Source organism: Mesoplodon bidens (genome assembly GCF_964165515.1).
Source record: "Mesoplodon bidens genome assembly, chromosome: 5".
Lineage (NCBI taxonomy): Eukaryota > Metazoa > Chordata > Mammalia > Artiodactyla > Ziphiidae > Mesoplodon > Mesoplodon bidens.
In genome coordinates, this window is record NC_138161.1 from 113,416,124 (window position 1) to 113,441,394 (window position 25,271).

At 48.2% G+C, this 25,271-nt stretch overlaps 1 protein-coding gene across 2 annotated transcripts in view; it reads left to right on the forward strand.

Moving 5' to 3' along the window:
- ITGB5 (integrin subunit beta 5) overlaps positions 1-25,271 on the forward strand; it is a 109,698-nt gene that overhangs the window by 49,886 nt on the left and 34,541 nt on the right. For both annotated transcript variants that reach the window (XM_081235272.1, XM_081235273.1), the window contains exons 6-9: positions 8,670-8,831; positions 10,495-10,590; positions 12,595-12,684; positions 19,687-19,821. In XM_081235272.1, the coding sequence (XP_081091398.1) occupies positions 8,670-8,831; positions 10,495-10,590; positions 12,595-12,684; positions 19,687-19,821 (483 nt within the window). The remainder of the gene's footprint in view (positions 1-8,669; positions 8,832-10,494; positions 10,591-12,594; positions 12,685-19,686; positions 19,822-25,271) is intronic.

The following is a 25,271-nucleotide window of genomic DNA, read 5'->3' on the forward strand; positions in this document are numbered from 1 at the left end:
AGGCCCATGCGGAGGAGGTGCCAGATGAAAGATCCCTGCACGAGTGGAACGTGGATGAGCCAACCTCGGAGGTTTTTTCCAAACTTCAGGTGCTACTTATTTCCTCTGAGGCAGCTTTTCTGCCCGGTAACCCACCGGTGCTTTTGTTCTGTAGTGGCTCCTTCTAGCCTGTCCGGTCCTCACCGCACCCTCTTAAGCTGCATTTGTGTTTGGCCACCATGACCGTGAACTCTGCCGTGCACACTCGTTCTGTGTGCCAGGCTCAGCTTGCCTGGAGCTGGCGCCCAGAAAAGCTTTCCACTCCCGATGGCTTCCCCACGGAGCCACCTTACCAAGTGGGTAAAAGTCCAGGTGCGGTGGGGCAGCTCAAGGGCACCCAGGGACAGTCTGGAGGTGGGCGGGGGAGGATGGAAGCCTTTGAGTGACCTTCCTCTTTGTCAGACCGTGTAGCCCCTTGCGTGTGACTCGTTCCAACCCCAGAAACCAAATTGCCGCACAGGCCAGAGCTTCATGTCCTCTAACAGAGAAGTGACATCCTTACTCCCTAGCCATCGTTTCACTCTCTCTGGGGCCACATGTTGGAGGTGAACAAGCCAGCAAGTCTGCCTTCACTCTTGGGAGGAGCCAGTTTATATTTATTTTCTCAAAGGTTGTGAGGCCTGGTCTTCCACCTCCATCTGCTTCCCCTTTGCATGGACCACTGTTCTCTCTTTGCCATTTCAGGATCCCGGGTTCCCCAGGCTGACTTCCAGGCCTGGCTGCCCAGGGCCTCCAGTAACCATCCCACTGAGTGCCCTGGCCCCTCTCCCCTCCTCCACCCTTCTGCAGCTTGTGTTGGATGATCCCCATGGCCTTGCTGCCACCCTTTCTGCAATTCCCATTCTCAGATCTCAGTGCATGACAGGTGATTTCATGAAATATTTTCACTTAAGTTAGCCCCTTCCTGCTTCCCGTATTTATGTGATTAAAAGAAGAGGTCTGTTGGATTCCAAAGCATATTAAATAGTTGGCGGCAGTGGGAGTGATGTGATTGAAGACTTGTGGACATTGTGAGGGAGGTTTTCTTGTTACCCAACCCTGATCTTGTTCACGTATCCACTTACTACTCATTCCTTACGGAGTGCCAAGTATGTGCCAGGTGCAGTGCTCTTTGTTATTCTGGGCCCTACATCCCTTCCTCTCTTCTCTCAGATCCAGATCTCTGCTGCTCTCTGAGGACAGAGCAGAGTTTGGTAAGTTCTCCACTGAGCTTCCAACTGGAGAAAGTCATCTCTGGCCCCAGCACAGATTGGACTGGTGGCCCGTACAAAACCAGAGGGTTTGCCTCCTGGGAATGGATGGAGTCAGAGGTTCTGGGCTTGGCGGCAGCTCCCCCCACCACTCATTACTTCTGACACGTGTGTCCAGAGTCTGTGGACGGCTGCGTTTCACATAGCATGGTCTCCTGCGCACGTGTGTGATTCGCCTGGAACAGCTGGAGTAAACGTGGGTCACAGAACACATCACCCTCGGGTGGCAGAAGGCAGGCTGGTGGCTGGGAGAGGGGTGAGCCTTGGGCCTCGCCTGCTCCCCCAGAGTGGGCTTAGGAAAAGGAGGGTAAAACGCGTAGCATTGCCCAAAGGCTCTGGCTCAACACAGGTCATGGGAGTGGACTATATATAAGACAGAATGGACAGTTCGGGACTGGACGGGTGTTGCTGTGGGACCAGGGAAGTAGGATGAAAAAGATAATTCTAAATTTTCTAGATAAGACATTTGATGGTCCCTTTGTCAGCAATGGGGAAGCCTGGAGTGGAAGATGGTGCATCAGCTTTGGAGAAGTTGAGTTTTGGGTGATGGCAGACACGTCTGGCTTTTGGCCCAGACCTGGGACTAAAGTTCAGGAAGGAGATCAAGTGGGAGAGGTAATTAATTGCGAGCTGTCCAAGCAGATGCGTGGCACTTGGGTAAATCTCCTTGGGGACAGTGTTACCTTTGACCTCATCCAGTGCTGGGAGAGGAGGTGGAATCCGCTAGCAGCCATAGGAGACGGGGGCATTGGACGGTGCGGTGTCCAGGAAGCCAAGGGCAGGAGGGCTCGACGGAGGCCCTGGTCGGCAGCAGAGAGGCCGGAGAGCAAGGCCAGAGGATGGCTGCGGGGCTGGCAGCAGGACCTCAGCGCGAGCTTCAAGGTTCTCAACCTTGGCGCCACAGTAGGCTCCCCCAGGAGCTTTAGAAGCCCCGGTGGCTGGGCTGCAGGTCACATCAGAACCGCCGGGCGTCAGCATCGTCGAAGCTCCCTTGAGGACCTTACGTGCAGCTGGGGCAGAGAACCACTGTGCGTGTGGGGGCAGGAGGCGGGTGACTGGGAGCCGCCGGTGAGAGAGACGGTAGGGGGGTGTGGAGAAGTCGGGTTATACGGAGCTGGGGAGAGGAAATAGAGGCAGCCAGTCTGCTAGTCGTAGAGGCAGGTGATGAGAGATGTTGGGTCAAAAACAGAGTGTTTATTAGAAGTGGGTCGTGAGCATATCTTTAGGCACAAGGAAAGGACGCAGAGGAAATTGACTGATGGAACGGTGCTCCAGAGAGGGTGGGATTTGGGGGCTGCGTTTCCTTGGGGAGGGAGAGCACGCCTTCCCTGAGAGCATTAAGACCAGAGGAGAGGCCAGGGGGATGCCTGTTTATTTATGACGGAGAGGCATACTAGGGCTGTGGAACCAGACACTGAGTGCCTGGAATAGACGAGGTGAGTCCTGTTACCTGTGTCCATTGCTCACCTGAGCACGTGGGAACTGGGAGTTGGAAAGCTGGAACAGACCTTGTGGTGGATTTGATGCAGATTTGACTGGAGAGAAGGCAGGTAAACTGCAGGCTCGGCCAGATGCTGGATTTCTGGCTTCGGAGTCCAGCGCGTTTCCACCCCGCCCACCCGTGACATTTTCATCTGAGGGCTGACCTCTGTCATGTTTAGGAGATTGGCTTTTAAAAATCTTGTTTTTACCCAGAGACTTGGAGAAAAGTTTAGCTAAACAAATAAGTCTGTCTTTTTTTCTCTTAAAATAGTTTTGTATAAAAAGAGAATATATTCAATCTAAAAATTTAGAGAATGCAGAGAGCAGAAAGGAAATAAACATCACCCATAACCCTACAATCCAAAAATAAGATGATGTGTTTCCGGATTTAAGTCACAGATTTTCAGCTCCATGGAAATACTGAGGACAATCACTGTCAGTTCTTGACTGTTTACTACATGCAGGTACTGAGCTGGGTGTGCTCCTTGTGTATCATATTGCTTAATCCTCTCAACAACCCTATTCTATCAATACTATTATTATCTCTATCTTATAGCTGAGAAGCTGGGACTGGGAAAGATTAACTAACATGCCCAATGTCACAAAGACAAGCCGAGGGAAGATGTGGGCATGAACTGAGGTTTGCCATTCATCCGAGCCCACACTCCCAGCTGCTTTGTGGGCACTGCCACCAAACAAAGGAATATGCATAATTCCCAGCACAGTATTGACATTCAGTCTGGTCATCTAATTTACTATATTTGAGTGACTTTCTGAGCACACCAAGCCTTTGTTTAAAAAAACTTTACTGAGGTATGATTGATGTATAGTAAACTACACATATTGAACGTGTACAACTTGACAAATACTGACATTTATACATACCCATGAGATATATATTCACCGTAATCAAGATGACGAACATATATCCTTCTCCCCCCAAAAAGGAGTATTTGTGCTCCTTTGTCATTTCTCCCTCCTGCGTCTCCTGCCCTCTTTCCCCAGGCAGCCACTACTTTGCTTTCTGTCACTACACGTGAGTTTGCGTTTGTTAAAACCTCAGAAATCCAGTATGTACTCTTTTTGGCCTGGCTTATTTCACTCAGAACAACTGTTTTGAGATACATCTGTGCTACTGAGTGTCACCTGTGCTAAGGAGTGATCACTCCTTTTGTTACTGAGTAGTATTCCCTTGTGTGGATACACCACAGTTTATTCATCCACCTGTAGATGGGTATCTGGGTTGTTTTGGATATTTGGTAGTTTTTGCCTATTATAAATGCAGCTGCTACAAATGTGTTCAAGTCTTTGTGTGGATGTATGCTTTTATTTCTCATGGGTCAGTCCCTAAGAGTGGGATGGCTGGGTCATGTGGTAGGTGTTGAACTTTTTAAGAAATTGCTAAACTGTTTTCCAAAGTACCTGTATCATTTTATAACCCTATGGGCAGTGTCTGCCAGTTCCGTTTCCTCCACATCTCCCTCAGTGTTTGATGTGGCCAGTCTTTTTAATTTTTAACCATTCTATTAGGTGTGTGGTAGAATCTCACTGTGGTTTTAATTAATACAAGGCTTTTAAACTTTTCGGTATGCAAGCCTTCATGGTCCCTGTAGTGACCGTGGAGCCTCACACATCAAGAAGCAAAAGGAGACGAGAAGGAATGTAAAAGTTATTACTAGTCTGAGAGTAGTAACTATAGACCCCTTTTTTAGTGTGTCTTATGTACTAAATACTTGTTAACCTAGGATCAACCCTGCAAAGTAGGATTATCTTCATTTTACAGAGGAAGAAACTGAGGCTGAGAGAGATGAAGTGACTGACTTAGGGTCTCCAAAAGCAAACCCTTGAACTCAGCCTTGTCTGTGCCAAAGCTCTCATATGCTGGCCCCCATGCCACACTCCATTCTGTAGTTATTCCTTTAAAAAAAAAATCCACTTTCCCACTACTGATCTTTGCCCCAAATGTGGATACAGAACTTAAGACTTCAAAATAGTCCAAGCAGCCAGTAGGAAAATTATTTCTATTGTAAATTCTCTGTGGAGTCAGTGCTTGTAAAATCTCCAAGCCCAAAAGCCTGGGTGAATGAATAAGCATCTCATTCTGTGCAGCCCGACCTCTGGGCCAAGTTTGTTAACATCACTTACATAACAAGAGTCCACTTCAGAGAAGACAGAATTAATATTATTAAGCCATGCTACTCTTCATTTGTGGAGCTATTTCTGTTTCAGATGCAATCTTCCAATTCAACAAACATTTATCCTGGATCAGCAGTCATTAGTTGAGAGCTTACCAAGTACTTTGATGAACTACCTCAATTATTACACACCCTCGGCTCTCCCTATGTGATTGGGTAGTTAGCTTTGCGGATAAGAGGCAGGTCATCTGAATCTGACTTCTCTGGTCCTTACTGGTTCAGTGACCTTGGGCTAGTGACTTAATGTCTCTGAACACCAGTGTCCTCATCTGCAAGATGAGAGTATATTACCTCCTTCATAAGGGTTGCAGTGAAGATGTGATGGAATAGTGGAGGTGAACAGTAAATGTTAAGTATTATTATTCCTGTCTTACGAACAAGAAAAAACTTTGAGATGTTAAATAATTGTGGTCAAAGCTACACAGGTAGTTGGTAGTGACAAAAAGCTCCCATGCCCACTTTCAAGTTTCCAAGGTCCACGTTATTCTATCTGCTTGCTGTCACCCTCCTTAGGTTCCTGCCTGCCCCTTGAGAAGCTGGCGTGGAAGAAAAGGAGGCTGAAAAAGTTAAATGACAGAGCCAGCATTCAAAGCCTAGTCTTTTAAAAGTAGCACTTATTAAATAGTTTGGGGGGAAAAAAAAAGATACTGCCTCTAATCTCAATCCCAACATCATTATGGTATATTTTGTTTCAGTCTCTGTTCTCTTTTTAGTGGAGAGTGATGCCTGTTTCTTACATAGTTTGTAATCACACTGTAATTACAGTACTGTATTCTTTGTTTTTCACTTTATATTATACATGCTTACACATAATTTCATACTTTTTATGAACATAATTTCTAATGGTGGAAAGGAGAGATCTCAGTTTACTTAACCGTTCCCGTATTCAGGTAGGGTAGTCACCTCTTTCCTGTTTTGTCACTATTAGTAAAAATACTGCCGTGCGTACTTCAGAATACTTCTTGCAGATAGAGTCTCCTGCGGTAGAATCATCCAGTCAAAAGATGTATATATTTCTTCAAGGTTTTTTCAAAGTGAGGTGTATTGAGGGATGATTTACATAGAGTAAAATTCACCCTTTTTAGGTATAACGTCTTAGAGCCACCCCGACAATTAAGATATAGATGAAGAAAAGACATGAAAAAAAAAAAAGATATAGGTAATTTCTGTCACCTCAGAAAGTTTCCCAACGCCCATCTGTTGTTGACCTCTCCCTTTGCGCTCAGCCTTTGGCAACCACCAATCTGTTTTCTGTCCCTATATTTTTGTCTTTCCGTGAATAACTTCTGAATGGGGTTAGGCAGTAAGTTGCCTTTTGAGTCAGGCTTTTTTCACTTAACCTAGTGCTTTGGAGATTCATCTGAGTTGTGTGTATCAGCAGTTTGTTCCTCTTTATTGCTGAATAGTATTCCATTGTAGAGATGTACTACAGTTTGTCTATGTATTCACCACCTGATCGTGAGTAATTAATTCAAATAATTAATTTGTCAAATTAACTAATTAATAATAATTCATCAAATTTTTATCCTGTGAATCATCTAAGAAATCTTTGCCTATACCAAGGTCACAAAGCTTTTCTCCTTTGTTTCCTTCGGACGTTTTATAGTTTTAGGTCTATGATCCACTTTGAGTTCATTTTTGTATACAGTGAGAGCTGTGGGTTGAGGTTCATTTTTTTTTTTCATATGGATGTCTAATTATTCCAATACCTTCTATCGAATTGACTGTATGTGTGGGTCTATTTCTGGTTTCTATCCTGTTCCACTGGTCTATGTGTCTATCCTTTTGTCAGTACCACACTGTCTCAATTATTGTAGCTTTATAATATGGCCTTAGATAATGAATCCCCCAACTTCGTTGTTGTTTTTCAAAATTGTTTGATGAGTTTTCATTGTCTTTCCATATATTCCAGTTATTAACACCCCCTCCCAAGACACCCAGTCCTGCCTCCAAGGGGATCCACTTATCTCCCCTTCTAATACCGTAAATTAGTTTTTGTCACAGCTTAGAATGCATCTCTGTGAGGGACCTTCTAGGTTGCTTCCTCTGGGTTCTGAAAACGTGCCCGGCCTCGTCGTGGTGCCTTTACTAGCGCCTAGAGCAGCCCACTCCCCACCCCAACTTCTGCCTCCTCTGTCATTTCTTCTTCCAGTTTCCTTGAAGGGTCCTGCTCACCTTCAGCTCAGCTGACATTTCCTCTGCCCTGGGAAGCCTTCTCTCCTCCTCCCCAGGTTTCCATTAAAAGTGTATTTACCTTCATTAGCATGCTTATTGTGGTATGTTAAAGTTGTGTTTCCACTTGACTGCAAGCTTTCTGAGGTCCGGAACAGGCTGTTTCTTAGACCCAGTGCCTTCCATGGGGACTGCATGTGGTAGGAAGTCAGTAATTGTCTGTTGGATGAACGTTAAGAGTCTGGGAAACTGATTCCCCAAAGGTGAATTCTTTGCTCACAGCTGGCCTCCTGGCTTTCAGTCCTCCCTGGCTTCCTTTCAAACTGCCTTTTCTTCCTTGTGTTATGCTGACTTTTTTTTTTTTTTTTTTTTTTTTTTGCGGTACGCGGGCCTCTCAGTGCTGTGGCCTCTCCCGCTGCAGAGCACAGGCTCCGGACGCGCAGGCCCAGCGGCCATGGCTCACGGGCCCAGTTGCTCCGCGGCGTGTGGGATCTTCCCCTCTGGACACGCAGGTCCAGCGGCCATGGCTCACGGGCCCAGCCGCTCCGTGGCATGTGGGATCCTCCCGGACCGGGGCATGAACCCGTGTCCCCTGCATCGGCAGGTGGACACTCAACCACTGCGCCACCAGGGAAGCCCGACGCTGACTTTTTGTGACTTATTTCCACGCTGCTTTTGGAGCAAATGAGAAAATATCATAGCTCTTGAAGGCTGTTTTATCTATCATTGTGGCGATAAGAAAGAGAGGATGATACCCTCAATCCCTTATCTGCCATAAGGTGATAGCTTTTAACTTGTAAAGTCTGTGAATCCAGTCTCCTATTTCAGTGTCAAGTGTACATGTGTAGATAACTCAGCAGTGTTTAAACCCTTCCTATATTCATCCTGCTACCCACGTATTTGGGGATGCTCTTTCACTACTGGTATGAAGGCAACCCTATCCCAGTTTTTGTTGCCCTGTATCAGGGTCTAGCTGCTCCTACTAGTAATGACTGGGAGTGTTTTTGTATCGGGGCCACAGTGTCTAAATATGAAAAAATAGAGTCCTTCCCTTGCAAGATAGCTCGTATTGAGCCGTGCCTCTGTCTGAAGAATGGATACATTCCACACAGTGAAGCAGTAAAGGGAGAAAAGAGCTAATCTGATTGACCTTAACTACCAGAGTAGTTCAATTCATGATTGGAGTGGTTTACTTCGACCAGAAAGATGGCAGGTTTTCTCAGATCCTCCAAAGACAGATCTGTCTGTTGATCATTTGAGCACTCTGTTGTGAGTGATTCGTGTCTAATTGGGGGACTGAAGTGGTCACTTACCAGTCATCTTAGACAAGGGCAGCCAGCTGAGTGTGTTGAAGGGAGGTTGGGGGGCTAAAGGCTGCTCTGCGGAAGGAACTATAGGGGAGGCTAAAAGGGGAGGCGTCCAAGGGGAGTGGCTGTCAGGTACAGAGTCGAGCAGGGAGGGGCAGGATGCCCCAGGGCAGGCTTGGGTGGCAGCCAGGAAGGCCTAACACCCATCAACCTCTGTCCCTCAGGAGAAGATCGGCTGGCGAAAGGACGCGCTGCACTTGCTGGTGTTCACAACGGACGACGTGCCCCACATCGCGCTGGACGGAAAGCTGGGGGGCCTGGTGCAGCCTCACGACGGCCAGTGCCACCTGAATGAGGCCAACGAGTACACTGCCTCCAACCAGATGGTGAGGACTGGGGACCCCAGCACCGCTCCCGCCACCCCGCCTGTGGTCCGAGGCCTCACAGGCCTTTGCCACCTTCCTCTGGACCTCTACTCACCGACTTTCCACCCCGTTCTTGGGACTGGGTCTCTACTCCATCTTCTCCAACTGGGCTTCTAGAACTTCTCCTCGTCGTTAACTTAGAACATTTCTCAGGGATTTCTGTAGCTGGTTCATCTTTCTGTTTTGTTTTTTTTTTTTGCGGTACATGGACGTTTCACTGTTGTGGCCTCTCCCGTTGCGGAGCACAGGCTCCGGATGCGCAGGCTCAGTGGCCATGGCTCACGGGCCCAGCCGCTGCGTGGCATGCGGGATCCTCCCGGACCGGGGCACGAACCTGCGTCCCCTGCATCAGCAGGCGGACTCTCAACCACTGCGCCACCAGGGAAGCCCCCATCTTTCTGCTTGTGTGCCCCCACATGGGGAGTGTTTAGTCGAGGGAAGAGGTGACCTGGCGAGACAGGATGGATCTCAAAGGGGAGAGGTGATTTTGCACGAGGGAGAGGACTGTGTTCCAGCAGAGCCAGAAACTGGGATAGAAGTTATGGGGCAAAACCAGCGAAGACGGGACTTCCTGAATTCTAGAAATGGGTTTCCTGATGCCCTGAGTTCCATCAGTGTCAGGGGTGGGGTGGCAGGTGTCCTACATGGGATGAGAAGCCCCAAGGACCTTCCACTCCCAGTAGCCTGTCACTGGGACCATGCGATTAAACAGAACTTAGGCAGAATTTCACACATATACTAGGCCAGTGAAGTGGACTCTACCTAACTATCAACCAGACCCAACGATTAAGATTTTTCCACATTTGCTGTACAGTTTTTTCCTTCCCAAACCCATTCTGGTGTCTGGCTAGAGAGAAATTCTTTCTAATTCTTGCTGGACTAGCCCATTTTCTCCAGTTTTAAGAGGTGATCAAGAGTAATGGAGTCTGGGAAAAAAAACTCGTAACTATACAACCTGATAACTGTAGAACTCACCGGTGAGGACCCTTGCATCCATCATCAGCCCGTAAAATCCTCCCGGACATTGCTAAGCTGCCTCGAGGTGTCCTCCCTCCCTTCTTGCTCTGCACCCCTCCCCCGCCATAGCCCAACTTTTAGTCCAAATATCAGCAGCCTCTTCTGCCCATTCTGAGCCATGAGAGGACTGAGCAGAACCTGTAGGGGACATTGGCAGGCCCAGTATTGGGCATAGGAAAAGGAAAAATAGGGCAAGGAGATCAGGAAGATAAGTCTTAGGGAAGAGAGGGAAGATAACAGGTGTTGATGGTAGGTGGTCGGACGTGGTGGCTCTCCTTTTGGGGACTTGCCCCTTCTGCCCCATTCCTGCTGAAGGGATGGAAACACGGACCAAGTGTGGGAAACCTCCACTCATCACTTCTGTATTCTGGGTTGGAGGAGTAGGAGGAGTGAGTCTAGCTTAGTAGGTGCCAGAAGGTCCTTTCTTGGAGAATCCCCCCTACAGTTTCTCAGTAAGGAGCTGCCGAGGGGGCGTGGTTATTAAGGTGCTGCCAGGGGAAGATGCTTATCATGGCAAGTGAAGAGTTACTGAGTGCACGTTGGAGCCACGTGCTCGTGTGTCAGCCTGCGAGAACTGTTACAACCTTGACTTCTGCCTTGGCCCTAGGACTATCCATCCCTTGCCTTGCTTGGAGAGAAATTGGCAGAAAACAACATCAACCTCATCTTTGCAGTGACGAAGAACCATTATATGCTCTACAAGGTACACCTGGAGGGAGTGAGGGAGGCTGATGGCCTGAATCTGGGGGCCCTGCTGACCCTGAGGTGAATGGGAGGTTGGAATGTGGGGTCAGGTGAAGTGTGGGGAGGCCGGGTGAGGAGTGTTAACAGCCCTGTTCTATGTGGGCGTAGATCCAGAGGAGGGTGCAATATAGCCCTGTCCTGATCTACTGGAAAATAATAGTATTAAGGAAGCTCTTAAGCGTTCATATAGCAGTACATACCAAGGAAGTTAAACATATGGTTTCTAATTTGGTAATGAGAAGAACTTTGGAAATAGTTTTTCAGATGATGAAATGGAAACACCCAGGGAACAGGGAAGGATGATATAAAATGAAAATGTACAGAAAGAAAACTAGGCATCTAGGCAGGCTACATCACCAGTTCCACAGTCCAGAGTTTTTACGCCTTCCTGCAGAGTACGGGGGACCAGTGGGTTAGTTTGGGACAGGAATTTCCGAAGAAAACAATACGTGTCTTGAGTGAACAGAGCAGTATGTGTGTGAGTCTGCCTTGTCTAAGAGAGACTCTTCCAGGGTCATCCCATGGGCCACCATTATACATTTCCCTCGTGGATGTGCTTTTTCCCACAATCACAGGCAAGTTGCCTTTCACTAGAACTCTCCTCCAGGCTGCTCAAGGAGTGTTCGTGTGAGCCAGGTGTGAAGCCCAGCTCACCTCTTGACATCTTTTGAATTGAGAGGTTATGAGAAATTAATCCCCACCTCTAGAACAGCCAACCCCTGTCCCCTCTCTCTCTTTTTTTTTTTTTTTTTTTTTTTTGCTATACGCGGGCCTCTCACTGCCGTGGCTTCTCCCGCTGTGGAGCACAGGCTCCGGACGTGCAGGCTCAGCGGCCATGGCTCACGGGCCCAGCCACTCCGCGGCATGTGGGATCCTCCCGGACTGGGGCACGAACCCATGTCCCCTGCATCGGCAGGCGGACTCTCAACCATTGTGCCACCAGGGAAGCCCTCCCCTCTCTTTCCTGCTCTTAAATATCCACAGAAGAACCCTTGTCTGATGGTGTGTTTATACTGCTCCTGCCTGAGATAATCATTGATAAAATGCCACTTACACCTTCTTGAGTTCTTTATCTTCTTTTAGTCTGAATCAGTTTTAGAAGATGAAAACAAGGGAAGGAGATTGTTTAGTGAAGATGGCAGGATAGAACATATCCAATTACAAATACCATTTTTAGAGGTCAGTTGCACAGACTGTACTGAGAATGCTACCGGATGCTTCAGGAGGGAAGACACCTACCTTGGCTTAAGCCAGCCTTGCTCAGAACCAAGGACCTCTCACTCGGGAGGCATATCCAGTCCAAGGCAGGCTGAGGGTGGCGGATGTTTCTAGCTATTTCTGTCACTTTAGTAAGTGACATACTCAGGCCTTTGTACAAGTGAAAGAGGAAAGGGAGCCACTTCAAGGCTGCCTGCTTTGCCAAAGACTTCACCCAGAGATACCAGACCTCCTTGGGAAGGCACCATTCACATTCATTTCCCTCCTAGGAAAAGAGGCTGTATTTGAGACCCTTAGAAAAGTTTCCCCTTTCACTCCTGCTGGACAGGTCGAGGGCATCCTTGAACTGAACCTGGGAATGCCTATGTAGTCTAGGGGAGAGAGGGGCAAGAACATCAAGAATATATTGACCTTAGAGGATGGAATTCCAGAGAGTTGTCCATTACATGCCAGAGAGGAGGGGTCTCCAAGAAGAAGATGACATTATACTTTAGGAACAGATCTTGTCAGGCCCTTTCCCCTCAGACCTTCAAGAGTCAAGATTCCACAGCTGACTGCAGCAACTCCATTCCCTTTTGCCGCCTTCTTACCTCTGCTTGTGGCATCTTCTCTAGTTTACGGTGTGAGAGAGTGGCAGAATCAGTGCTGGGGGCCCTGACTGTTCTAGCTCAGTAGGGCAGTGTTCACTCTTTGACAGTGTGGAAGGGCAAAATGGGCTCATTTGTTTTCTTTCCCCCCCCCCAAGAATTTTACAGCCCTGATACCTGGAACAACGGTGGAGATATTACACGGAGACTCCAAAAATATAATTCAACTGATTATCAATGCATACAACGTAAGTCACTGGTTTCTTCCCCCACCCTCTCCCACTGAGGCTCCGGGAGCTGGTGTGGACTCAGGTGGACTCAGGCCTCTGTGTTCCCCGTGGTGAGAAGTGAGAAGCACACACACTGACTTCGCCTCCCAGTGGGCAGGACTGAAATCCCCCAGGCTTCTGGAGCTCCACATAGACCTGCAGACTAGAATGAGTCTGCACACTTAGGGTCTGATTGTAATCAGGCCCTCTCAGAGGAAACCTGAGTGGGCCTGTTAAATTCTGTGCTTTTTTTTTTTTTTTTTTTTTTTTGCGGTACACGGGCCTCTCACTGTTGTGGCCTCTCCCGTTGTGGAGCACATGGCTCACAGGCCCAGCCGCTCCACGGCATGTGGGATCTTCCCGGACCGGGGCACGAACCCGTGTCCCCTGCATCGGCAGGTGGACTCTCAACTACTGCGCCACCAGGGAAGCCCAAATTCTGTGCTTTTGTAACCCGTCCTGTTAACTTGGCTCTGCTCTACTAAGTACAGCACTTAAGGATGTAGTTTAGCAGTCACTGCCACATCCCAAGCCAGTCACCCATGATTCCCAAATCTTTTTCCTTCCTACCCTCCTTCCTCTCAATTTCTAACCCCCAAACCAAACCCAAGGTTTGACTCAGACCTACCTTTTCTCTGGAAAACGACAAGCACATTTTCTTGTGCTGGGAAGTATGTGCCCTCAGCTATCCCCTCCTTGCAAGGCCTCCAGTGCCCAGCCAGCCCCTCATGAGGCCTGGTACTTCCCAAATTGGAATTCAGAGTGCATCTTCCTGTTAAAACAAAGTTCTACATAGAGGAAATTTAGTTTAAGGAGTGCTGTTAGTCCTGAACTTACATAGAATAGACATGTGGGCTAACCTGGGAGTGTGATTAACCACTCTGGTATCACATGTGTGTTAGAAAAACCATCTTACTTTCCCATGACTGATTTACATATGTGTATTTGGAGCTCTGCCTTTCCGGTTGAATTTGTGACCCTACTGATGCAGCCTTATTTTGCGTTACTGCTCGGCTAGACCAGGAGCCGTAGGTAATGCCCTCGCCACGGGGGACCCAGAGCTTGGGGGTTCCCAGCCCTCACCTGGTCTCCTGGAGCCTCAGTGTCCTGAAGGCGGTGCGTGGGCAGCAGTGAGGATTTGTGGCTGCTTTTCCGTCCTCCTCCCCACCTCCACCTTCTGTGCAGCTGAGGATCCTCTTCCTCTCACCCAGGCTCTGATCCTCCTCACTCCGGGAACTTCCTGTTGCGAGAAACTAGACTTCCTTCTCCTTTCCTAACTTATTCCCCACATACTAACATCCTCTTTTCCGATCTCTGACCTTTAATCCTCATCGTATCCAGTGGCCACCTTAGAACCCAGTGAGACCAGATTTCCAGGTTAACTACACTTGGCGGTTTTCAGATTCCCACAGTGAGTGGAAGCTGACATGCTGAGGGAGTCTGAGAAGCGTGTGTGTCGGCAGGGGGCTGGGCCTACCCAAAGTCACCCCCATCCCGAGGGCCACTCGTCACCGTGATGCCTTGGGCCTCAAGCTCTGGATATGGAACAAAGGAGTCAGTGTGAGAGCCGGAGGCCTACCCTGGGCTGCTCTCTCTGTCCTGCTGGGGTCCCGGGGCTTGGAGACCCCTGGGTTAGCAGGGGGCTGCTGCTGGACCCGCTGTCAATAGTGCAGTGACCAGTGCTTGCCTCCTGCCAAGCCAGGGCCTTTGGGGAAGAAATGGCTGAAGGGCAACCACATCCTGGGCTTTGGCGTGGGCTGCGGATTTCTCCTGGGTTTCTGGGGCAGAGCCACCCCCCAGCATTTCCATCCTAGGTCAGCTCCTGAGTTCTGAACTCCTGAGTGGCTGACAGAGCTCTGGGGCTCCCCCCGGAGCGTTTCCTGCCGAAGGCCCAGGGCCCTGCTCCTCGTGACTTTAATATAGGAGGGCATCATGACACCCAGTTCTGTAGAACTGGCGGGGTGGCATGCACCAGAAATGGAAAAGGCGCTCTGCTCAGTCAGCGTTCTGTGCGGCCAAGCGGTTTGCACATCCACACCCGTGTGTAGGTCCACTGAAGACCAGGGTGCATGAGACAGTGGTGGTGGTTCCCTGGGCGGGATCTCATAAATGCTCAGTGCTGCTCTCCCTCTGAGGCACGTTGCTTTGGCCCTGAGCAGGATTCATGGTAGATAAATTCGTTTTCTTAATGGAAATCCAGGGGCCTGGGTTTAGGCAGAGGTCAGGAGAGGAGCAGGGAGCCCTTTCTGCGGCTGAGGATTTGGGAACCAGAAGAGTAGAGAAGGGGGTCTATTCCAGGAAGAAACTGCGTTTGGAACCTGGCATGAGCCCCCTGAGGACCTTTGGGAATCTAGTACCGTAGCTGGACTCTGAGTTAAACTGGTGTGTCTGTAAGAGAACACGTTAGGAAATAAGACGTGTGACTCATGAGTGAACGTGTGAAATTCAACCTTTAAGATGGGCGTTTCTGGAATACTATCCACAACGACTGTGCAGATTCATTGGAAAATGAAAACAGATTTATTGAGAGATAATTAACCAACAATACAGTGTACAGATTTAAAGTGTATATTTTGATAAGTTTTGACACTTGTACACACCTGTGAAAACCATCACTACATCAAGACAGTGAATGTGTCCATCACCCTAAAAAGTCGGGACCCTTGGTAACTCCCTACTTCTCTGCCCTTTCCTTCAGTGGAAATTTAAAGAAATATATTAAATATAGAAGCAGCAAGGTATTCAGAGCAAAGTCTAGTTGTTGGAAGCCGCGTTGGGGGTATGTTGGTGCTTGACGTTGATTAGCACCCTGTTTGCTAGTTGCCGTCCTTTCTGGCAAACGGGAAGGCCCGGGCTGGGCCTCAGCTGCCCATATTTTTGGATTTGAACCTGCATGGGCGTGTGTGTGTGTGTGTGTGTATATGTGTACGTGTGCACATGCACTTTGGCCTGCACGGGCCTGAGTGTGTGTGTGTGTACATGCACTTTGGCTTGCACGGGCCTCTATGTGTGTGTGTACATGCGTGTGCACGTGCACTTTGGCCTGCACAGGCCTGTGTGTGTGTGCGCGCGCGTGCGTACACACGTGCGCTTTGGCCCGTGCAGGGGCTCTGGTTGTCCTTTCACCTGCTCCTCTCCCTGGCCACGGTCCAAGCACAGCTCTCATGGGACCATTTGTGTTTCTCTGCGTCACCTTGCCACCTCTGTGTTTTGGGGTTGACTTCTACCTCACTTATAGTTGGCACACCGTCCGTGGGGACATCCAGAGAGGATTGCAGCAGAGCACAGGTAACAGCAGAAATGGCCATGGCGTGACTCTAGGCTGGGGAGGGAGCAAAACGGAAAGGGCACGTTTAACGTAACATCTCGTAGAATCGAGTCTGTCGTTCTTGGCTTTCACTGTGTGAAACGTTCACCTCTGGGCTTCGATTTCTACATTTTTTCTTGCTGTGCCAACTTCTTTATTGTGAGAGATCACCAGCGTGGAGCTTTGCTGTATAGTGGGTGCTGGCGAGAGGTTCCCTTCCAGAGCTCGGAGGTAGGGCCCTGGGTGTGTGCAAACACACACACACACACACACACACCAGCATTATGTCACCTTGACAAAGGGGGGTAGGACTCAGAGAGAAATCATGGCGGTGGGGGGGTCCCTTTTCAGAGTGGGAAGGAAAAGAATGAGCTGGAAACCACTAGAGCTGCATGTGGAGGGTGACATCAGAGTCCTCCTCTCCGAGCACATGTTTCTCTTTTTGTTGTTGCCATGAAGTCTGCTCCCACCCACTCCACAGCTGGCCTGACTTAAAGCAATTGCAGATGGGACCTAGCCTGAGTATTTAATAGCCTTTAAACTTCTTGACGTTGTCTTCTTGTCCTAGGGTGAGGAGTAAGGAATCATGTTCAGAAGCAAATTTGGTAGGAATTAATTGAATTTCACATAATTATCTTATGACACAAAAGTTTTCATGCACCAGAACTGCACTGGCTGTGGCTTTGATCCTCTGCTGTATCCTGTACTCCATCCATTTCATTCATTTGTTCAACAAATAAATACTGCCTAACATATGGCAGGCATCATGCCACACGGTGGGAATAAAACAGTGAACAGAACACAGTCCTGCCCTCCAGGAGCTCATAATCTTTGAGGGGAGACTGACTCAACCAGGATACAACCTGACCATCTGCACTCCAAGATCAGAGCCAGTTTCCGAGTAAAGAAGGGCCCGGTCTGGTGACTACAGAGAGCACTGCCGGGAGACCCAGAAGGCCCAGTTCTGGTCCTGCCTGCCCCTGGCAGCTGAGTGGCCCTGGATAAGGCCCTTTCTTTGGCCTCAGTTCCCACTTCCATAAAATGGGAGGTTTGAACTGAATAATCTCTCCACAGTTCCTACCCTCACTAACATCTTAAGGGTTTCTGATTCCAGAGACAACATGGGGATCAGGAATAATACAAACTTCAGATCTGAACACAAAACTTGGGGGTCTCACGGCCAGAAGTAGAATATAGGATTCTGTTTCCATCTGTTACAGTTATTGATTCATTGAATGGGAGTCCCAGTCCCCAGTGCTCTCTCTCCCTCCACCGAGTTCCCCATTAATGCTTCCGGGTGGTGGCTTCAGCAGATCTTGATGGGAAGGGCTGATGCTTTCTCCCAAAGTCTTGTTTGTGAGCCACAGGGCCGTCATATTTCATGAGACTGATCCCAAGTGATTTTTAAATAGCTCCGATCTACCTAGCCCTTTAAAGATAAACTGTTTTGCCTCATCCTCACATTTATTTGCATTTAATATATATAATTTTTTTTTTTTCCTGGCACGCAGGCCTCTCACTGTTGTGGCCTCTCCCGTTGCGGAGCACAGGCTCCGGATGCACAGGCTCAGCGGCCATGGCTCACGGGCCCAGCTGCTCCACGGCATGTGGGATCTTCCCGGACCAGGGCACGAACCTGTGTCCCCTGCATCGGCAGGCGGACTCTCAACCACTGAGCCACCAGGGAAGCCCTAATATATATAATTTTTAATTTACCTTGTCTCTCAAAAATTAAGTTTCTTCCAGTAGGCCTGAGCTGCCTACCATAGCTGCTGTTAAAACATCCATCCATCCATCCATCCATCCATCCATCCATCCATCCATCCATCCATTCAGCAAAAGCTTGTGTTCAGTCCTAGAGAGAAATATGATATGGTCCTTGAAATTCACAGCTCAGTGGGGAGAACAGATTTGTGAACAGCAGGAGAGCTGTGTGTGCTGAGTGGTGCTCTGGAAGCCCTCTGCCAGTGGAGGCTGGCACTAACAAGAGGAAGTGGATTTAAGAGAGAGTATTTTTAGAGTTGTAGAAGCACTTAGACAATTTGTTGCAAAGGGAGAGACTATTTTTTGCAGAGAGTGTTTTCAACAAGCTGTTAATGTGTTGGGAAAACTGCATATTTAACTAATTCAAGTTTAACACTACATGCTCAGCAGAAAAGAAAAAAAGAAAAGAAACCCCATGAGAGCAGGAGGCACTTCTGCCTGCCATTCAGTCCAATGCCCTGTTCTCTGGAGTGCACCTGAGAAGGAGGTGGGAGTCTGAAGGGCTGTCAGTTGATCTGGCGGGGTGTCCATGTGTCTCTCGGAGTATGTGCATCCTGCTATTCCGAGTGTATTTAGTGTATAAAAAATTCTTTTTGTAAGATGTGCCCTAACTACAAGCCAGTTATTTCATTTGGCGTCTGTCTCTAAAGTACATCCTCCTTAGAGATTCTCAGTGTCAATTTTTTAAAATTGGAGACATACAGAAGATTGTACAGACTTTGTACAAACTAAATACACCCGAGTGTAGAACCACCCAGGCCAAAAAACAGAATATTACTGCATCCAGAACCCCTATGTCCTTTTCTATTACTATCCCCTGGGGGTAACCGTTAGTTTTGCCTGTTTTTGAATTTCATATAAATAGAATCATAGAATATGTATGCCTTTTGCATCTGGCTTCTTTTGGGCTCTGTGATGTTTATGAGATTCATCTGTGTCATGACATGTAGTCATATTTCATTCATTCTTGTACTATGTGATATTCTACATGAACACACCATAATTTGAAAAAAAAAAGTCTGTTCTGTTGATAGGCATTTGGGTAGTTGCAGTTTCTAGCTGTTACAGACAGTGTTGCTGTGAACATTCGTACGTGTTTTCTGGTCAGTACACATCTCTGTTGGATATAATCCTAGTGTAAATTGCTTGTCTAAGGTTGACCTAAGCATTAGTAGGTACTGCTTATTAATGTTTTTCTCAAGGGTTGTACCAGTTCACGCTCCCACCAGCAGGGTATGAGGCACCCAGTTGCTCCAACTCATTTCCAGCACTTGATATTTTTAGTCTTTTATTTTTTCTAATCTGTCCGATAACTTTGGCTTGATTTTTGCTTCATCCATTGTCTTGAGAACATAATCCACATATAAGGTCTTATTCTCTCAGAATGTAGTTCAGAGCTCATGAATTTGGATCTCATCTGAGGTACCTGCTGAGCTGATGGGGAAGGAAGATAGAGAGCTGACGGAGGGCGGGGGGAGGAGAGAGAAGAGCAGCTGAGCAAAGGAACATTATCCCAGGCACGTGCAAAGGCCCAGCGTCTGGGTGAGCATGGCAAGATCTGAGGCGCTGTGTGAAGCTGAGGGTGAGGATGGGGTGACTCTGCAGAGATGAGCAGGAACAGAGCATGACCCCTAGAAGCAGATGAGATGATCATATGGCAGGTGGGCCATTAGCAACTTCTCTGAGCTCACAGAGGGAGACCTCAGGCCAGGGCTAGTAGGATGGTGTGTGGGTGTGGAGAGGACGAAAGGGATGAGGAAGGGGCAGTGAACCTAGCCCACTGGCTCTTGCCTTGGCTTGAGATCCCGGAGTTAAAGGAAGCCCTGTGGGCATCAGAGAACCAGTGTGGAGAACATCTTGGCTGCAGCCTTTACTAAGTGGTTCTGGCTTCATCTTCTCTCTCTGTTCAGAGCATCCGGTCTAAAGTGGAGCTGTCCGTCTGGGATCAGCCTGAGGATATTAATCTCTTCTTCACTGCTACCTGCCAGGATGGTGTATCTTACCCTGGTCAGAGGAAGTGTGAAGGCCTGAAGATCGGGGACACAGTAAGTTCTCACCTCCCGTTTGTTTATACTTGTTAATGTTGGTCATCATTCTTTGGCTGCTGATAACTTTCGTGACTTATAAGAGGCCTTTAGGAGTTTGTATTCTGTCTTCCAACTCTGCATGCTGGGGGACTTTCCTAAGCCTGCCCTGTGCTGTGCCTTCAACATGCAGGTGGACTTAGTAAAAAGCTCCAGGCAGTACACAGCCTTCAGTGCGTTGTCACTTAAGGCTTCCTCAAGTTGACATTGTGCCTTTGGTGTCTTAAACCACCATTATCTTTGTTTGACAGGGATGAAATCGGGTGGGGGAGTGTAGGTGGAAAGCTAAAAGACCCTGCCTGCGTTTCTGGTCTTCTACAGCTTGCTCTGTGCCTTGGGTAATCTGACTTTCACTTTTCCTTTCTGTAAAATATGAAGAAAGCCATCCACCTCTTCTGATTTGATGAGATGGAATGGATAACTCTGTTGCAGTGGAGGGCATGGGTGCCTTGTCTGGATTTAAGTGGATATAATTAAATGGTAGAGAAGCAACATTGTGTATAAAGATGTGTATCTGTGTACCAAGCCAAGGACGTGAGGGAAGGAGGAAGATATATGGATGATGAGAACAAAGACGAAATACTGGCTCAGAGGCAGGCAGAGTGGTGATGGAGAGCCATCTTCACTTCTAGAGAGTCCTGCTGCCAGAAGCAGACTGTGAGATCCATTCCTTGCTTTATTGACACATTTTTCATTGCTCAGAAAATAGAAAGGCAAATAGAGAACTGAGGGAAAGTTCTCTTCTGTAACTAAAGGATCTGGTTGGAACCAGAAAAATTATAGGGACCTTAAAAATACATGACCATATCTCCTGGGCTTTCATAAGCACTAATGATGGCCAAGGTGGAGATAAGCAGACATACCCTGGATTCCAGGGAAACAGCTCCAAAAGATACAGGTGTGGCCGCATGACTGCTTACACTGCAGCGTGGTCTTCTGGAGCTTCCTCACGTTCTGTAATTGATTCTCTCCCTCCTTCCCCTTCCCAACTGCCCTTCGCCCACGTTACAACCCACAGGTGTACATCTCACCCATTCTAAATCTTACAGTGGTACCTCACCCCAGCAAAGGGGCCATTCAGAATGCAGTATCAAGGTTGAGAAGGTGAAGGACTCTAATGACTAGGTAACAGATCTTTTTCTAACGCAGGTTTTTTTCTAAGTTTCTTTTTGCTTAAAAAAAAAAAAAGTGAAAGATTGGCCTAATCAAGTTTTCAAACGATGAATCATTAAAAATTTAAAATGATTACTTATGGCGTATCGCTAAGAAGGTACTCATAGAATAAGGTGACATTGCTATAACAAAACTCCTATTCCCATTTTCCTATTGACGTGAATAAATTTTGCAGAGAGTGCTTTAATCTATACAAATAAAAAATAGGAGTAGAATCGATGCCATTCCCTGTCTTATTTAGCAATGAGTAATATTTTCAATGTACATGAACTACTTGGGTGGGGAAAGCCCCATCTGATTAAAGTGGCACATCCAGTAAAATTTTATTTTTAATACTTGTCAAATTTTGTGATATATTTATGTTGTTTTGATCAATTGCAATGATTAATCAATCCAGATGATGTTTTTAAAAAACACAAAAGCCTTATAGTCACCAGCTTTAAAGAGACAGCTGTGAAAAATGGAAGGAGGCAGAACTAACCAGAAAAACTACATGTAAGTGGATTCTGTAGATCTGTGGATGGGATGTTTGGTGCAGTGTGTCAGGAAAGCTAAAGAATGATGTGTGAAAAACACCCAAACAAGGAACCTTTTACTTGGAGAAATAGGTTCAGTGGAACAGAGGCAAGGAGGAGGATGTACAGCACACACACCAGGTGTCTGGGTTTCAGGAAGTCTCTTGACAATTTCTAATGACATCCTTATGCAAAGACAGGTAGCATGGGTTGGTGATAGCACAGCTAGGCAGATGCATAGCTGAGTAAACCTGCTTTCTAAGTGTGTTGATAACGTCATCTGGAGGAAGACTTGACTGAGGTTCCAGCTATCTCCTGTCTGCTACTGGCTTGAGATTAACTTGAGGGAGAACTACTTATCAAAGGTGGGGAGGTCACAAAGCTGGAGAAAACAGGTTAGCTTATAAAGCAGGAAAGCCAAGATTTAAGAACATTTTAAAAAATTGAGCTGGGTTGAAATCATCAGGATTAATATCTTGCATTAAGTTCAGAATATTAATAGGATAGAGGGAACTTGGTTTGGTAGTAGCTTTTAAGAAGAGGATCTGGTAGATTCTAATTCCCAAAGGCTCAGTGTGAATAAGCAGTGTTGCTTTAAAAAAAAAAAACTGCCAACTGAGGCTGCATTAATGGAACCCCAGAGAAAATGGTTTCACTCTTTTTTGTGTGGGTCAGACTGCATCTGGGGTTCTTTGTTCAGTTTTCTTTTTTTTCCAAAGGGCAACTGTAAAGGAACTATCATGATGGAGGTATATAGACCCCAGGAAGATGAAAGGAACTGGTGTTTGTTGATAATAATAGCATAAAGTTGGAATTCTTTTTGAATGCAAGAAACTGAAGCCAGTTTATGCTGCCATAAGGGAAAAAAAAGGGGGGAAATGATTATAAGAATATTGGGTCCCTAATGGACCCAAGGGGGCAATGCAGTTAGTATTGGAAAGGACTGGAAAGTAACTGGACAAAGAGTTAGCTCCATGTTCCTCACTGGGTTCCTTGTAAGGAAGATAGTTATTCATGTTGACAGATGAGAAAAACTGAGGCACGAAGAATTCAATTAATTGCCCAAGTAAGTAGCCAGTAAGTAGCAGCCAGTAAGTGGCAAAGTGAAAGTTCAAGGCTAGGGCTTTCTGGCTCTGATGCCAGCACCCATGCCCCCTCCCCCTGGCCTCTTGCTGCCCATGGTTCTGTTCCATCATCCCCGTTCAGACGGCTCGCCTCAGAACATAACAAGGGCCGGGGCCTCCAGCAGGGAACACCTCACCGCATTCTGTGAACACCCCCTGGGGCTCAGTGCTGCTGGGAGTCCCGAGATGTGGGGTCACCCACAGACGGCAGTGGACTCACAGCTGTCTCCAAACCAAGTCCTCTTCCTGGTCATCGCCTTCTGACCGTGGAGGGAATGACAGAGTTACCATTTTGTGGGAATTTATAATACTCTCCATGCTCTGCTAGAGCTTGGCTGCTGGCTTCCTCTGCTGCTTGCAGCCTCTGTCAGATAGACATTACTTCCCCATTTTATGTGAGAAAGACTGAGGCTCCAAGGTGGGGGGCCCTGAGAGACTTGCTGGAAGTCTGGCTGCTGGTGAGCACAAGCGCCGGGAGTCAGAGCTGCAACCACTGATGCCAAAGTTCGTGTGTTTTTCCTTATACCTCGTGCATTTTGAAAGTAAAAGTTTCAGAGAAGCTAAAGGTGGGATCATCACCACTTTTGTACGGACACTCTAGTGTACAGATTTTGTTTTTTGCTAGGATACTTTGGAAAAATAGGAACATTGTCCAGAAGACAGGAAAGGATTTTAAGTGGCATTTTTCACAAAAGTGGAAAATCTCAGACATATCTGGATGATTTCTAGAGCATTTGAAATGGAAGGAAGAAGGGTGCTTCTCCCACGCCCTCGACAGCAGGCCAGGGAGAGCCTCCCTTGGGGTCCCAGGGGCCGTGGTCCTGTTGAGACAGCGGCCCAAAGGCAGGCCTGCCATGCTGGCTCCTTGTTTCCTCTCTCTGCCCAAGAGGCCACAGTCACATGGCCCCCGGCTCTGCCGCCAGGGCTGTGAGGTTTTGTTTTCTGTGGGTGGAAACAAGCTGACACAGAGTAGTAGCCACTTGCCTGTCATAGCCGGACCCGGTGCTGCTTGCAGGCCACCAGAGGTGAGCTCTCTGAGGCCCTGGAGGCAGTGGGGGGCAGAATCCAGGGCAAAATGGAAATGTGGGGTCCTTGTTAAAAAATAAAGAATTTCAAGATGACAACAGCAGAGCATTAAACTAAACACGGGCCCTTCTGAGCACGGGGCTCTGTGTGACTGCACGGACATGTGCCCACGGAGCTGGCCTGGAGGGAGAACTGGGGGGCTTCCCCTCGACCCCCTTTTTGCTGAAGGAGAGATGTACTTCTGTCCCTCATCTCAGGCTGAACTTTCTCCAAAGAGCCGGCAGTTGGACTTAGGTTTGCTCCTGAGTATGTAGGCATTTCCCTCTTGACATTTGTCCCGGGGACAAATCTGGTGGAGGAAATGTAGGTGCAGGAGTCAACCCCATAGGGTTGGGGGCAGTGTTGAAAGCTGGGCCTGGTGCTGCGGGAGCCCCAAGGGAGAAGGGCCCCGCATCGCAGAGCGGGTGCTGTTTGAGCTGAGGCTCCGAGTTTTCCAGACATAGAAAAAGAGTGGGGAGGCCCCATTAGTGGTGAGTCCGAGAAGGTGTGAAAGAGCATTGATTGCCCTGTTGCAGGTGGGAAGCAGCTGAGGGGAGTGGGTTGGGAACTGCGAAGAGAGGAGCTGGGGCTGCAGAGGCAGGATTGGGCCAACTGGTGGAACATACATGCCAAGCTAAGGTGTCTGGCCATTAGTTGGCAGGCATGATTTCCGTTCTTTAGTACCATAAGCTGGGAGGGCTCTGGGTAAGTCAGAAATGGCGAGGAGGGTAGGCAGAGTAAAGAGCACCGCAGAAGGGCCCGGGGGCTCACTGGAGGAGAGGGGTTGGGGAAAGCAGACACGGTGTAACTGCCATCCGGTGCCTCTCAGCGTCTGGCCTGTGGATAAGGACATGGCCCATGGGGGAGGGGGAGCCTTGGGACAGCTGGGTTCAAGTGGCATCCGGACAGGTCTCGCCTCCGTGTAACCAGAGCTTCCTGCAGAGGTGGAGGAGGTGGGCGGGCACCGTCTCCATGGTCACTTCCAGTCAGAGGCCACGGTTCTGTGACTGTCCTCTGGGTTAAGAGATCTATCTGTCCAGGCAAGAAGCAAGGGGAGGTGGTAGGGGGTGAGGGACAGAGGTTGTCCTCAGAGAAATATTCCTTACGTGAAATCTTGCAGTCCCAAATCCAGTGATTTCTGCTTTTTCCCTAATTTTCCTCCCAGCATCAACCAGGGCTGACTGAGTGGGCCTGGCCCCTGGGAGTCAGTTTTCTCATGAACTGGCTTTGACAAATCAGTATGCAAGTGGCTGGGTGTGCGACCGGCACTAACGCCCGGTACAAAGGACCCAGCGAGCCCCGTTGGGGGCTTCCCACAGCGTCCCGCTCTCCGGCCCCTCCCCTGGGGCTCTCCACCCCTTGCCCATGCCCAGCGCTTTGTCTCAGCGAGCTCCTAGTGGACTTGGCATTTGCAGAGCGTGGGTTTGTTGGGTGGGGGCTGGGTAGCCCCTTTGAAAGGGTGGATCAGGCCAGCAGCCCTGTGCGGGAACCAGGAGCATCCCAATGAGGTTCAAATAATAAGACTGAGGGGGAG